The sequence below is a fragment of the Chenopodium quinoa genome, unplaced genomic scaffold (genome assembly GCF_001683475.1).
Source record: "Chenopodium quinoa cultivar QQ74 unplaced genomic scaffold, ASM168347v1, whole genome shotgun sequence".
In the NCBI taxonomy this organism is placed as follows: domain Eukaryota; kingdom Viridiplantae; phylum Streptophyta; class Magnoliopsida; order Caryophyllales; family Amaranthaceae; genus Chenopodium; species Chenopodium quinoa.
The window spans coordinates 260,025-276,969 of NW_018744124.1; the positions used below are offsets into that span (position 1 = coordinate 260,025).

At 37.2% G+C, this 16,945-nt stretch overlaps 1 protein-coding gene across 1 annotated transcript; it reads left to right on the plus strand.

Annotated features, from left to right (window-relative positions):
* Window positions 1-14,887: 14,887 nt before the first annotated feature.
* LOC110692641 (pre-mRNA-splicing factor SYF1-like) lies at window positions 14,888-16,311 on the plus strand. The gene is made up of 2 exons (XM_021869673.1): window positions 14,888-15,531; window positions 15,840-16,311. Exons 1-2 carry the CDS (start codon window positions 15,469-15,471, stop codon window positions 16,197-16,199), a joined length of 423 nt encoding a protein of 140 aa, XP_021725365.1. The 5' UTR covers window positions 14,888-15,468; the 3' UTR covers window positions 16,200-16,311.
* The last annotated feature ends 634 nt before the right edge of the window (window positions 16,312-16,945 follow it).

Sequence of the window (16,945 nt, forward strand, 5' to 3'; positions counted from 1 at the left end):
GTCTGACCCCAGGCCTTGGCGCCTGGAACCAGGCCTTGGCTCCTGGCGCTAGCCATTGGCGCCTGGCGCTAGTGTTGGTGCCTGGCGCCAGCTAGCCAGGGTTGGCGTCAGCTCTGTTTTTTATGCGTTAGACTCTGTTTTGTTTAATTTATCTTTTTGGCTGATTTTCTTTATAAATATCGTATTAAAAACTCCGTTTTCAAGAATCTACATGCACCTACAATCAGTTTTCATTCGCAATCATTAATTCTCTAATTCTCTCTTAATCATTCTCCAATTTTCATGATCTACAATGAGTTTTAATTAGCATTCATTCATCGTTCTTCTTTAAACTTTGTTTTTATAAACAAAATTCCGCATTCACAAGATCTAGAAATACCTAGCCATATTCGAAGTTGCCTTCGCCCTAGACGTGAAAGGTTTAATTTATGAGGGTTTGGTCCCAAATCTCTATTTCAGTTATTTAATTTAATTGTTTGTTTATTATTTTCCTTGAAGTTACTAACGTGTGTATTTTGTTATTAGAAAGAGGTACGAGGCATCAAAGTAAGTACCTTTAATTCATTTATTGATATTATGATGTAGAAATCATGTTTACATTGTTCTTATGATATTCCTAGTATCATGTCTAGGGTAATTTTAATATTAAATATGATTCCTGCGATGCTTCCTATGTTCTTCCTAATATTTATGATTGTTAGTATCATGTTAGGGTTAAAGATTTGATTTTTATGGATTAGTGACATGCTAAGGTTTGTTATTTATCTTGTTAGTATCATGCCTAGGATCTTGCTATTTTTATTATGCTTTAACATGATTATGGATATTATTATTGTTATTATGATGATTATTATTTTAATTACGATTTATGATTGTCATGATTATTGTGATTATGATTATTATTTTTATTATTATTATTATTATTTTATTGTCATGATTATAATTATTATTTTTTATTGATTATCATGTTGCTTGATTATATATTGTTATTGCTTGATCACGCCTTTTATGCATGTTTAAAGGGAATTGGTACTTGTAATCACGCTTAATAAGATATTTAATAATCTTATTTAGGGTTAATTGTGATTATATTTCAAGTGATCGCCAATAATAGGTTTATTTGTGCATTAATATTCAACCAACAAAGATAAAAGGGTTTAGGGTTAATCCTATTGATTGCATGTTAATCAGAAAGCGCACATGAATACGATCAGAATAAAGTAGAGGCCTATTATTAGGGCAGGTTCAATCTCTTCTAGGTTGGATTTGTACCTTCATCCCCGAACCCTAATTTGGTTCTAGACCTTATGGAGTTGACAATCTCTTGGATCGTTAAGGGGTGTAACCTTCATCCTATGAACGGTTTACAAGTTCCTAAAAAACTTGTTGGCGACTCTTTTGCTCTATCTTATTCCCTTTTGGACGCCACCGTACTTTAGTGTATGATCACAGTGGGGTTCAAGCTAGTGGGATTTAAAGGCTTGAAATTATTCCCTACAGTTTTTGGCGACTCCGCTGGGGAGGATTTCTTTTTTAATTCCTGAATTTGTTTCGGCAATGATTTAGAATAAGTGGATGAGACTCGAAACGTTCTAAGTATTTCATGTGCGTAATTTTGATTAACATTATTGTCATATGCATAAAAAAGATCTCATTGGAAAGACCATCCGTAATGAGTTAAAAGCATAGGATGTTACACGTAGGAAATTTAAGAAATATCTTTCACAACTAGGACTGAAATAACGCCGCTCGAAACTGGAAAATTTTATCGAGCACAGAAAGCTGCTGAGGCATGTGGGAAGTAGCGTCAGGGGCCAGAGCTTGGCGCCAGCATTTTAATCGTAGCGCCAGACGCCAGTATTGGCGCCAGGCGCTACAGTTAAAAGCTGGCGCCAGTCTCTGATTGCTGGCGCCAATTTCCCCCAATACCGAGCCAAAAATATGCGTTCTAATTTTGACCGGTTTTTCGTATTGTTTGCTCGATCCTACTTCCTGATTGAATTTTTTTTCTCACTTTTCTGAAACCCATATGTGTTCTACATATGGACATAACCCTCTGGGAATTCATGCTCCATCTACCCGATTAAACGCTCCGTGCAACAAACGGTACATCCGAGATGTTGAATTCACCAAACTATGAAAGCGAGTTTTTTCTAAAACTCGCGGTGTCCCATCCACTCTCGCTAACCCTTCACGGTTAGGCTTCCGCGCGGTGCATCCGGACAATTAACCATGGACCCTCTTTGACTAAACCATATCCCGAACTTTAGAGAACTAGAGCCATGGTTAGGTTGCGAACTCATTGCATCATATTGTGCCTACTTGACTACGTGTGCATTATTTGTTGTGCATATATATTCTATTTTTTTCTTAACCGTTTGTTGACTTGTGTTGAGACTAAAAAAATTAATGACTTAATGAACTTTGCCTATTTAATTAAATAATTAATTAATTCGAGTCAGTAAAGTCTAATATTTCAATCGGAATCGACCTAGTACGACTTTAGGCATACCCCGATTGACTAATAACACCGAAAATAGTCCCAGACCAAAGCTCCAATATTGGCGCCAAGGTCTGAGCTGTAGCGCCACATCATGGAGTGTAGCGCCTGACGACGGCTATGTTGTCTGGCGCCAAGCTTCACAGTGCGACGCCAGTCCTGTCGCTTGGCCGACAGTTCGGATTATTGGTCGAGTCATCACCTAGAGTCTAATTAATCAGTTTTCTGTTTAATTCGGCTAAAATTTTGCTGTCAGTAGTTTTTATTTGAGTCAATGATCAGGTTTAGGCACTAAGTCCCATGGTCTTACACAAGAGTCCAAGCATGTCACTTACACTCAATGCACACACCAATACACATACTTTGACCATGTTTAAGAGAGTCTTGTGTGAGCGTTTTTCTTCCGTCATTTTTTTAAGGGGGTAAGTCGGATATTAATCCTCCAATAAAAAAACTATACTCAGTTCCCTAAAAATATGTATATTATTTTTGCAAAAAAATAGACACCTTTTTTCCTTTTTCTTTCTTCTTCCCCTTAAAATAAACCATAAAGTCAAGTTGATTCGAGTCAAATAATTAAAACGCAAAATGGTTTAATTTACAGCGCGTGGTCAAGAAAGGAAGGACGGTTAATCAAAGATAACCTCTTCGTACAAGTCCAACTTTTCGACAAACCCATAGCTCGCAAGAAAAAAGCTAAGACTATAATGGCAACACAAGAAGTCAATGATCTTAAGAACCAACTGGCTACCGTGACTGAGACACTGAAGCTTCTCACACTCAAGATTGATGATCCCGTGAAGCAACAACAGATGGACCTCATGCAAGAGAGTCTAAGCAAGTTGTCTAGCGACTACAAGTTTCAAGAGCTTACATCACAAGGGGTCTCGGTGGACAAAGAGCTTCTTCCGCAGAAGTTCAGCGCCAACGACATCCCAAAATTCAGAGCAATTGACAACCCTTACTTTCATTTAAGAGCATTTGAAACAATAATGAGTATCAAGGGTATCGATAAGAAGGTCTTCCTTCTCTATTCTCACTATCTCTCGAGACCGTTTGCCAACAATGGTTCTTTTCTCTCGAGAAAGAAAAGACCTCTACTTGGGAGTCTATAGCAAACGCTTTCGTTGATAGGTACAAGTGCAACATTCAAGTCAAGACTGACCATAGAGAACTTGAAATCCTCAAGCAGAGTGAGAATGAAGGCTTCACCTCTTTCCTTAACAAATGGAGAGAAACCTCGGCTAAAATGATTGAGGTGCCAAGTGAAAAAGAGTCTGTGAGACTGTTCATCAAAAATCTTTAAGAAAAATATTCCAAGCATCTCAAGTATCAAAATAATCTCCATACCTTCAAGGCCGTTTATGACATCGGGATCAATATTGAAGATGACTTGGCTAAGTCAAAAGCTACCAACAATAACTCCAATAGTGGCTGGAAAGGAAAGAAGAACGACAACCCTTCTTCTTCCAAAACCGCCCACTCAAATAATGTTAGAACCTTCAATTTAGGAGAAGTCCTTGCCATGAACAACCAAAGAAAGGAAGAAACCATTTAGGAGGAACTTCACTCCTATTGGAATGAGTTATGACACCGCATTTGATCGATTAAATGTAAAAGTTCTTATAACTCCTATTGGACCATTTGGGGACCCACCAGTTGAGAAGAGGTCGGTTAACTGGAACCCAATGCACACTGCAATTATCACCAAGGTAGGGGCCATCTCACTGAAAGCTGTTGGAAGCTTAAGGAAGCTATCCAAGACCTAATTGACAACAACAAACTGTCGTTTCCCCCTGCCAGTAAGAAGCCAAGTATTGACAATGCACCTCTCGCTCATACCCTAGCTATCTCCGATGAAGAAAACGAGGTTGACCCCTCATCTCTCATTAAACCTGTCAAAGAAATCTGTGTCAAAGAAAAAGAAGAGGAAATCTTTTTCGATGTCAAGGATAGCCTTCCAGAACCGGCAAATAAGGAAGATATACAATTGCTCACACTGTCTATGAGGGAGGTATCACAACTACTACACGAAGCTCTCAAAGTTATGAACGAACTCCATAAGAAATATGATGAGCTTCCACTTCCGAAAGAAGAACCTAAAAGAAAATTCACATCAGTGAGAACGACTTATGAGGCAAAGCACTTTCCCTTACAAGTCACTGAAAAACCCAAGAAGAGCAATAGAATCTACACTCCGATTGGGATCCCATATGCGCAAATGTTCGAAATGCTCTCCGAGAGTGGCGAGGTCAAACCTCTCGAACCGAGACCATTCGAGTCATTAAAAAGGACAGATAGATATTACTGTCAGTATCATCAATCAGGGGGTCACACTATAGAAAACTGTTTTAAATTCAAGGATTTGGTACAGAAAATGATTGATGAAAAGAAACTAGTCCAAGTTCAACAAGAAGAGGATACAACCATTAATGGAGTTTGGGACAGTGATGAAGAAGATGTCTATCAAAAGGACATAGTAGGACCTTCACCTTCTGTGTCGTACACCACAGATGACATTTGGGGTGAAGAAGATTCATCGATAGATGTCCTCACAAGATCTGGGAGAATGCAACCTCCCGTTTCAACACAACCTACGCCAACCATACACCAAGTTCCCATACCTATCATCGAAGACAATGACATTGTTAATCAGTTTAAGAAGACAAAAGTTGAGATGAATGTGTGGAAACTTCTGGCAACATCTCGAGAGCACAGGTTGGCTTTAATGAATGCCTTGGATAAAATCGGGATAGATTCTGACACTACTCCTGAGGGACTAGCCAACTTCCTCACAAGTGACCTTCCTAGTCCGATTAATTTGATCACCTTTTCTGACAAAGATTTACCCCCAGAAGGTGACAAACATTACAAGGCATTAAACCTCACGGTAGTTTGCAAAAGGATGGATGTTCCTATGACTCTTGTAGACAATGGATCGGCCATCAATGTCTGTCCACTTAGAACTGCAAGGATCCTCGGCATGAGGGATGAAGACTTAACTCCGTCCACACAAGGAATAAGAGCCTAAGATAATACTCGTCGTCAAGCTCTTGGCAAAATTACCCTAAATGTAACGGCAGGAGCAATAGAACATGCTACTACTTTCCAAGTAGTGGACATCAAAGCTTCATTCAACTTATTGTTGGGACGCCCTTGGCTTCATGATCTAAAGGCCATCCCTTCATCTCTCCACCAATAAGTAAAAGATATAGTTGGGGGAATTCCAATCACTATAGATGCTTCGCCTATGAGAATCAAATCCATAGAGAATCCAATCATTAATGTAGAGCACGACGAAGATGATGAAGATTTATGGGGCTTTAACGAAGAAGTCTCCTTAATCCAGGAGGATGAAAGGACCCCTCTTTTCCATGACCCCCATTCCAACATGATTGTCAACGCCATGCTGAAGAAACAAGGACACTCTCCTGGGTTGACTTTAGGAAAGAAGAAAGGAATGGCAAAACCGCTGGAGTCACCTGGCCTCCCTAAGTTAGATACTTTCGCACTTGGAAAGATATCAAGCGAGCCCAGGAAAATTTGAAAGCACGTAGGGACGCTCGCATTCAAAAGAAAGCAATTCCAATGGATCAGTACCCTCTTACGCTTAATGGTCAGTTCATAAAAGAAGGAGAGGACTATCCATGCCATGAATTTCCCGAGCCATTTGTTGTTAACGGCATAAGACAACCGGGATTCGAGATTTTCTTGGATTGCTACTTCACTGATGAAATCCCAACTCCCGTCCATAAGGAGAAAGCACCCCCATGATTTGACTTTAACGTCATGGGATTATTGTTTGGGCGAGAAAAGAATTAGCCAACTTATGAAGAAGATAACTCCTCGCTCATTCAAACAGTCGTACAAATTGAAAGCTTCGACCCCTCGAAGCTAATTACTCCAGCTGAAGGATCACTACAAGGGTGGCGCAAGACTATCAAAGTGACTACTCCAAGCGGAAGGAAGATATCAATCACGACAGGACATATTTCTTCTCTTAGGATATTTAGTGATCTAGTCCCTGAGGACATATCACTCTTTGATGTAATGATCTCAGAGTATAATAATATTTCTCATTCTCCTTACTTCTTGAGTTCTTCCCTAACCCAAGATAACGAGCATTGCTTAGCTAACGATGAAAAAGATAAAGAAATTATTAAAGCAATGGAAACACTCGAAAAGAAAACACCGGTAATTGAAGAAACTGAAACAGTTGACATCTCAAATGATTCAACTCATAAAAAAGATGTTAAAATCGGATTAACATTGAATAAGCAAGAAAAAACCGACTTAATTAACCTACTTAAAGAATTTATCGATGTATTTGCTTGGTCATATGAAGACATGCCAAGCATTAATAGAGAAATAGCTCAACACACTATACCACTAATTCTAGGAATGAAACCTGTAAAACAAAAGTTACGTCGAATGAAACCCGACGTAGCACTTAAAATAAAAATAGAAGTTCAAAAACAGATAACCGCAGGTTTCATCAAGGTATCCAAATACCCCAAATGGGTCGCCAACGTCGTCCCAGTTCCGAAGAAAGACGGAAGGGTAACGATGTGTGTCAACTATCGAGATCTAAATAAGGCGAGTCCAAAGGACGACTTCCCTTTGCCACACATCGATATTCTAGTAGATAACACGGCAAATCACACGCTTCTTTCGCTTATGGATGGGTACGCAGGTTACAACCAGATTCTCATGGAAGAAGAAGACATGGAAAAGACAACCTTTATAACACCATGGGGCACTTACTGCTACACGGTAATGCCATTCGGGTTGAAAAACGCGGGTGCTACTTACCAACGTGCAACAACTGCCTTACTCCATGACATGATGCACAAAGAAGTCGAGGTATATGTCGACGACATGATTGTAAAATCAAAAGACCGTCCAGGCCATCAAGTAGTCTTAAGGAAATTTTTCGAAAGGCTAAGAAAATATAATATGAGGTTGAATCCATCTAAGTGTGCTTTCGGAGTCACCTTAGGCAAGCTCTTGGGTTACGTCATAAGCTCTAGAGGAATAGAAGTAGACCCAACCAAGATCAAAGCAATCATGTCCATGCCACCGCCCCAGACTTAGAAACAGATTCGAGGATTTATTGGCCGGTTACAATACATAAGTAGGTTCATATCAAAACTGACGACGATATGTGAACCAATCTTCAAAAAACTCAAGAAGAATGTACCTGTAATATGGGATGACGAGGGTCAAAAAGCCTTTGAAAAGATCAAAGCCTATCTTGCAAATCCTCCCGTATTAGCACCAGCACTCCCCGGAATACCTCTTAGGTTATATTTGACGGTTACCAAAGAGACAATGGGAGCTATGCTAGCACAAGAAGTAGAAGGCAAAGAGAACGCAATTTACTACTTAAGCAAAAAGATGCTCGAATACGAGGCACGCTATACACCGCTCGAGAAGTTGTGCCTCGCCTTGGTGTGGGCCACAACTAAGTTAAGACATTACATGTTGGTGCATACCGTTTTCGTAGTCTCCCGATTAGATCCACTCAAGTATCTATCCGAGAAATCTACACTCAATGGACGCATTTTAAGATGGATAGTCAATCTAGCCCAGTTTGATGTGAGATTCATGCCACAAAAAGCTATCAAAGGATCCGTGGTGTCAGACTTTCTAGAAGATTTTCCAATAGAAGACTCGACGCCAATGCAAGACAATGAATTTCCAGATGAAGACCTAATGGTTACTGAAGATGATACTTGGACCTTGTATTTCGACGGAGCCTCAAACCAAAAGGGATGTGGCGTTGGGGTACTACTAGTATCACCTAAAGAGGAGCATGTTCCAATCTCCATAAAGCTTGATTTCGACGTTACCAACAATGCTGCTGAATATGAAGCATGCGTGGTAGGCCTTGAAACAGCTTTGGCATTGGGAGTAAAGAAGTTAAGGATATTAGGAGACTCTTCTTTGATCATCAATCAGATATCTGAGAGGTGGAAAGTAAGGAGCGAAAGTCTAGCCCCTTACCAAACCTATCTGGAAACTCTTACCGACCAGTTAGAGAAAGTAGAATACACATATATACCTAGAGAAGAAAACCAATTTGCTGATGCCTAGGCAAGATTAGCCTCAATGGTTAGGATTCCCACGGAAATCGAGCAAATGCCTCTAACTATTGAAAAAAGGCACAAACCAGCATACATCCAGGCCATAGAAGACGAGAAGTAGTCCAAGGCGAAGAAGAAGAAGAAGAAGAAGAAGAAGAAAGAAGAAGAAGAAGAAGAAGAAAGAAGAAGAAGAAGAAGAAGAAGAAGAAGAAGAAGAAGAAGAAAGAAGAAGAAAAAAAAAAAAAAAAAAAAAAAAAAAAAAAAAAAAAAAAAAAAAAAAAAAAAAAAAAAAAAAAAAAAAAAAAAAGAAGAAGAAGAAAGAAGAAGAAGAAGAAGAAGAAGAAGAAAAGAAGAAGAAGAAGAAGAAGAAGAAGAAGAAGAAGAAGAAGAAGAAAGAAGAAGAAGAAGAAAAAAGAAGAAGAAGAAGAAGAAGAAGAAAAAAAAAAAAAAAAAAAAAAAAAAAAAAAAAAAAAAAAAAAAAAAAAAAAAAAAAAAAAAAAAAAAAAAAAAGAAGAAGAAGAAGAAGAAGAAGAAGAAGAAAAGAAGAAGAAGAAGAAGAAGAAGAAGAAGAAGAAGAAGAAGAAAAAGAAGAACCATGGTACACGGACATACTCAATTATGTCACCAATGGAGAATACCCTCCTCATGCTGACAAAACAGCAAAGCGAGCATTAAGACTTTTGGCTTCTCAATATGTACTCATAGACAACGAGCTACATAAAAGGGTACCTAAAGGTCGAGCTCTCCTATGCGTAGGAAAGAAGGATGCACAAAGAGCAATGCGAATAGTCCACGAAGGAATTTGTGGGACACATATAAATGGCAAAATGTTAGTCCAGAAAATAATGCGAGAAGGATATTATTGGACTACAATGAATAGGGATTTCCATTAATACGTAAAAAGATGCCCTAAGTGCCAAATTTATGCCAATTTACAACATGTCCCTCCATCTTTGCTCTACACCTACACATCGCCATGGCCATTCTCTACATGGGGAATTGACATCATTGGCAAAATCACTCCCCCAGGAACAGGAGGCCACAAATTTATCCTAGTAGCAATCGATTACTTTACAAAGTGGGTCGAAGCGCAATTGTACGCTAAACTCACTGAAAAACATGTAGCACTCTTTATCGAAAGAAATATTATTTGTCGATATGGAGTCCCACATGAAATGATAAGTGACAATGGAACTCACTTTCAAGCCGAATGTGAAGAATTGCTACAAAAATATGGCATTCAACATCATCATTCTTCCCCTTATAGACCTCAAGCAAACGGAGCAGTCAAGGCAGCTAATAAAAATTTAAAGTCTATCATCGAGAAAATGACAGAAAATTATAAGGATTGGCCTGACAAGCTTCACTTCGCATTGTGGGGTTATCGCACGTCAACCCGTACATCAACAGGAATACGTCATTTTCCTTGGTATATGGAATGGATGTCGTATAACCTGTCGAACTAGAAATACCATCTCTACGCATTGCGCTGGAGAGTAAACTCGATGAAGTCGAATGGACTAGGGCAAGATATGAAGAATTGATTCTACTCGATGAAAAACGACTAGAAGCTATACATCACACTTAGTGTTACCAGACTCGTATGGCTAGGCATTTTAATAAGAAGGTCAAGAAAAGAAATATCAAAGTAGGAGACTTAGTGTTAAAAGCACTAAGGAAAAATGTTTTAGATCCAAGGGGTAAATTTAGACCTAATTGGTCTGGACCCTACATTGTCAAAACAATCCTGTCAGGAGATGCAGCAAAATTAACTGATATGGATGGCAATGAATTCTCAAACATGAAAAATCTTGACCAATTTAAGAAATACTACCCATAATTACTTGAGTAGGATACTCAAGAGAGCTACGTTCGACCTGATTCCTTAATAAAGGATACGTAGGCAACCCTTTACGGGTGCGGCCACTTTATTCTTCAACATCCCCGCATTCCAAAATTAAGTAAAAATTTGGCAGAAGATCGGCGAATCAACAGCGTCGCAGAGAAGAACCTGGCGCCAGACTTCAATGATTGGCGCCAATTGCAAATAAGTGGCGCCAATCTGGAAATAAATTCTGGGCGACGTGCGGTGTTTTTTCGGAAAATTTTCGACTTCCGTACTCGAAGAATTTCTGAAAAATTAATTAATTTTTCGATTTTCATTGCTTTAATAAAATAAATTTAAAGTAAATAAATTAATTGAAAGCTCAAATTTCATTAATAAAATAAAATTACATTATTGATGGAATTTAAATAAAGCTGAAATAAATTAACTTTAAATAAAAATTACATTATTGCAAGATTGATTTAGGATCGCAGAACATTCTGAATCATTCTCCGTCCCTATCGATACTTTGACTTTTGTTTTCGAAACCTGTGTTTCTCCAAACTCAGTCAAAGTGGGGGCTTCTGTAGACACCCATTTGTGTCTCCCCAAAACCAAACCCGGTGATGAGTACCTTTTGCGTCGAATCATAATCGAATGAAGAGAAAGTGTGAAAGTCTAGTGTTGCGGAAAGTTTTATTTTCTTTTCTGTTCTCTCTGTTTTTGAAAACTTATTTTTAATAAAACAGTCAATCCAGTTTGGTTGGTCCTTGATATGGGTCCAATATTAGTGTAGTTGCATGGGGCTTACAAAGACCTTTCAAACGATATATTATAAGCCCAATTCCGATGAATATTGAGGAAGTTATGGCCAATTTACTAAACTGGGTCCGGTTTGAGCTTTATATACAGCCCAATGATCTAGGGGGGGGGGCCTAATATGATTTATCATTCCTAATGCAATTAGGAATGGTTTTGTTCTTCTAGAATCTTCTAGAAGGTTCTTTTCATTCCTAATTCAATTAGCATTGATAAATTGACTTTTGTTGACTTTTCAGAGTTTTAATCAAAATCAAATAGCATTTTCGAGGGAATTATATGATTTTATCCTCCAGTACGGCAAACTTATCTAATTTTCGAAAACGCGTTAAATTTAAGCTTGGGTTGGTGCCTGGCGCCAGCTAGCCAGGGTTGGCGCCAGCTCTGTTCTTTATGCGTCAGACTCTGTTTTGTTTAATTTATCTTTTTGGCTGATTTTTTCTTTATAAATATCGTATTAAAAACTCCGTTTTCAAGAATCTACATGCACCTACAATCAGTTTTCATTCGCAATCATTAATTCTCTAATTCTCTCTTAATCATTCTCCAATTTTCATGATCTACAATCAGTTTTAATTAGCATTCATTCATCGTTCTTCTTTAAACTTTGTTTTTATATACAAAATTCCGCATTCACAAGATCTAGAAATACCTAGCCATATTCGAAGTTGCCTTCGCCCTAGACGTGAAAGGTTTAATTTCTGAGGGTTTGGTCCCAAATATCTATTTCAATTATTTAATTTAATTGTTTGTTTATTATTTTCCTTGAAGTTACTAACGTGTGTATTTTGTTATTAGAAAGAGGTACGAGGCATCAAAGTAAGTACCTTTAATTGATTTATTGATATTATGATGTAGAAATCATGTTTACATTGTTCTTATGATATTCCTAGTATCATGTCTAGGGTAATTTTAATATTAAATATGATTCCTGCAATGCTTCCTATGTTCTTCCTAATATTTATGATTGTTAGTATCATGCTAGGGTTAAAGATTTGATTTTTATGGCTTAGTGACATGCTAGGGTTTGTTATTAATCTTGTTAGTATCATGCCTAGGATCTTGCTATATTTATTATGCTTTAACATGATTATGAATATTATTATTGTTATTATGATGATTATTATTTTAATTATGATTTATGATTGTCATGATTATTGTGATTATGATTATTATTTTTATGATTATTATTATTATAATTTTATTGTCATGATTATAATTATTATTTTTTATTGATTATCATGTTGCTTGATTATATATTGTTATTGCTTGATCACGCCTTTTATGCATGTTTAAAGGGAATTGGTACTTGTAATCACGCTTAATAAGATATTTAATAATCTTATTTAGGGTTAATTGTGATTATATTTCAAGTGATCGCCAATAATAGGTTTATTTGTGCATTAATATTCAACCAACATAGATAAACAGGTTTAGGGTTAATCCTATTGATTGCATGTTAATCAGAAAGCGCACATGAATACGATCAGAATAAAGTAGAGGTATATTATTAGGGCAGGTTCAATCTCTTTTAGGTTGGATTTGTACCTTCATCCCCGAACCCTTATTTGGTTCTAGACCTTATGGAGTTGACGATCTCTTGGATCGTTAAGGGGTGTAACCTTCATCCTATGAACGGTTTACAAGTTCCTAAAAACTTGTTGGCGACTCTTTTGCTCTATCTTCTTCCCTTTTGGACGCCACCGTACTTTAGTGTATGATCACAGTGGGGTTCAAGCTAGTGGGATTTAAAGGCTTGAAATTATTCCCTACACACATGATATTCTAAAAATAGAATAAAAAACTGGTAACCTGCTTCAAAGGTTAAAGATGGAAACGTGTCAAATTGTGATTGATCAAGATTTTTTAATTTTAATTTTTACATATTTCCCTTACAAAAATTAACATTAAATTTTTAAAAAAAGTTAATTAAAAAAAAAAAAAGCAAAAAAAATCCTTCCCTCCTCTTCTCTGATCTCAGCCATGTTCAACACCCTTCCTTCCCCATTTAGCCTCCCTTTGCAGCCATGATGCAACCTTGTTGCTGCCTCACAGCGCCACCGCGCAATTCAGCCCTTCCCCTTCATTCCCGCAATGCTCAACTACTCGCCAGACCACCAGCCCAATCAATCCTTCCCCTCTGAAACACTTGACCCCAATCTCAAGGTACCCAATCCTGTGAATTCAAGTTGTGAGAATCGTGAAGGTTTTGGAGTTTCAACACCTTCCCCTCCCAACTACAACAACCCCACATTCCCCTCCAAAAGCCGAAGGTGGTGGTGGTGAGGAGTGAGTGAGGTCGCGAGAGGGTGGTAGGGGTGAGTGGAGAGTGTGGCGGAGGGAGGAAAGAGAATGTGGCAGCGACTGTAGGTGACGACGTAGAAGATTCCGTGAAGGATTTCCCACCCGGCGGTGGTTGACTGCCGTCGTGATTCATGGGGAATTCACGGGGTAGGAGCTGAGGTTGTGCGGGATTTTTCTTTTAAAAAAAAATTAAAATCAATTTTTTTTATTAATTTTTTTAAAATAAGAAAATTGTAAAAAAAAAAAAAAAAAAAAAAAAGCAATTAACTAATTATTAAGGGACATGTGTCATACTAACCCATTAAATAGGTTACCAATCGGTTTCACACTATTTTTAGAAGATCATGTGCTAAGGTCGTTTTATTGGGGAATTATCAAAAGGTGGTTTTATTTATGGCGGACCGGACAAAGGTCATGATATTTTTGTTAATTTTTCCTAAATTTGTATATTATTGAATATTAAATAGGAAAATTTGTTAATTACTACCTCAGAAAGAGCTCCCTTGTTAATTACTACCCGTAAAAAAAAAGTTTCTAATTACTACCCCACATTCAACATAATTGCACCGATTACTACCCAAGTGCTATTTCCGGTGACTTAACTCAACATATGACGTCATAACCCAAGTGTAACCATATATTAACCCAACTAAAGTTAAATAAACCTAACCCACCCAAATTATAACCTTTTACCCCCTAATTACCCCCTAATTAACCTTAATTAACACAAATTAACTAAGAAATTTACCCCAACAACTCAGTTGATATAAAATCAATTGAGAGAAGCCAACTGAACTTCTCAACGGATCTTTCACCCAAATCCTCTCATCCTTTCCTCTGTAAATCACGTAAGTGTTCATCCTCCTGGTGATTCGCGCATTTCTGCTTGCAAAAGCAACACTTTTGAAAAGGTAAATGATTTGTTTCCCCTAATCTTGTGATAATTGAACAAATTATTTAGGGTTTTGTGTGTAAATTTGGGTTTTTTACACAATTGAACAATTGAGCAGAATTTAACCTTCAATATCAATTGGTTTAGATTGAAGATGAGTATGCAACTTGCTCGACCAAGTACTAGGCTTTGTAGGTGCGGATTACACACTTCATTGATGACCTCTTGGACAAAAGAGAATCCAGGAAGACGATTTGTTGCTTGCCCAGATTTCGATGCAGAAACAAACAGTAGGGGATGCAATTATTTTTACTGGCATGATGAAGAAATGACTCAATGGCAAAGGGACATCATACTAAGGCTTGTAGAAGAAAGGCAGGAACTGAGAGCAAAGAATGAGAAAGGAAAAATTCAATTGGAACCCAAGTTCACAACCAGATTACTTTGTTAGTTAGGGCAAATATTGTGAGCTTTCACTGGTTTTGCTTCGCAAACGAACTGTAATTCTAGTTTTTAATGGAGTTTTGCTAAGGAAGAAGATGAAGAAGAGATCAGAAGAAGAAAAGAAGAATTAACCTTTTCTTTTTTTTTTCGCCAGTTAGGTGAGGTAATAAGTGGGGGGTAATTAATTGGGGGTAATTTTTTAAAAATTTTGGGTGGGTTAGGTTTATTTAACTTTAGTTAGGTTAGTGTGTGGTTACAATTGGGTTATGACGTCACACTTGGGTAGTAATCGGTGCAATTATGTTGAATGTGGAGTAGTAATTAGAAACTTTTTTTTTTACGGGTAGTAATTAACAAGGGAGCTCCTTCTGAGGTAATAATTAACAAATTTTCCTATTAAATAGGATGAAAGGTTGAATAAGTTAGAATAAGGGCGAAATTGGAATATAATGTTTTACAAAAATTTACTTATTTAAAATTGTCTCTGCATTTAGTACTCCCCGTAACAAACCATAAGCTGTATCCGTTTGAGAATAGGAAATCGTAGTTTCAATTTATTATATAGACAATTTTGTACTCTGATCGGCAGCAAATATTTATGGAGGATTCGGCGAAAACAATTAATCAACATGGTTACATGGGTGATTCAAGAAAGATCGATGTAAGTTTGAATTACTTGTTACATCTCAAATTTATTTATTTTTGCCTTTGCTAAATATTTGACTGAATTCAATAATCGTTCAATTTTATGGTTTCGTTAGATTTGTATGTCGTAATGATTTTTTTAAATTGATAATTTGTGTGATGATGCTAATCCTTAAAATAAATTAAATTTTGATTTTTTTGAAGGTTGATTTGCAGTAATTTTGGCTGATAATGCTAACCCTTGAAAAAATTAAAATTTGCAGTATTTTTATTTTTGGTGATGATGCTAACCGTAGAAAAAAAAAAAATTTTGATTTTTTGAAGGTTGATGACGATCCATTAAAAGTTGTTGAAATATTCGGAGTTGCAAAGACGAGAAGGATGTACGAAGATGCAATAGCGGAAGCCGGTATAACCGATGATAGAGCGAAGGCGCTGTGCTTGAAATTTGCTGCTCTTGAAAAGAGTTTAGATGACTCGGATCGTGCTCGGGCTATTTATATATATGCCTCCTCACTGTTTAATCTTGAAACAGATCCTGATTTTTGGACTCAATGGCTCGATTTTGAACAACACTTTGGGAATGAAGATACAATCAGAGAAATGCTGAGAATTAAACGAAGTGTATCTAGCTTATATCAACCAAATGTAAATTTATCTCCTGAATTATTTTTTGGAGAATGATAAGCTTTAATTTGAACCCTTGATTTTGTAAGATACATATATGTTATCATGGGAATTGGAAATGGATTTTCAACCAAACATTTCAATTGAAGTTATTGTAGCATATTGTACTACTTTTGGTTTTTGTTTATTTTGCTTCTTAGGAACAGATACTCTGCCTTCAAATTTATTGTACGTGTTATTATTGGATTCTTTAGTTTCAATTCTTTCAAGCATTAGATTACTTTAATATTAATTTTAAGGCAGCATTACTCGTATAGTTGTATCGAGTATGCAGTGGTTCTTGATATATAGTGTTGCCTTTTTTTTTTTTTACAAGTGCATTATTTTGGTACACTCACGATTGTTGGACATAGGTGAGATTTCCAAAGAGAGAAGGTCGGGTAGTAACTAGTAAGCTCATATTATTAACAGCAGAAAAAAGTCATGGTTACTTTGGTCTTGCTTTGAACTCCTGTAAATTGTTTAATAGCTTCACTGAATGTACTTCTTTGTGTTGTTATTTATGTTAAATTGTGCTTTTTGGTGTAAACTCCTTAATACAGACTCCTACAGGCGGCTGCTGTTGCTGTTGCTGGGTTCTGACGACCTCACAGCCTGGCCATGTCCTAGTTTCCTTGAAGGTGCTCAAGCAAGGATCAATGTTGTGTCCAACTTCTACTAGGTATATTTATCAACTCATTATAAATGTAGGTGTTATCTGTTGGTGACATTGTGTCAGATTATATGAGAGTCTTGGGAAAATG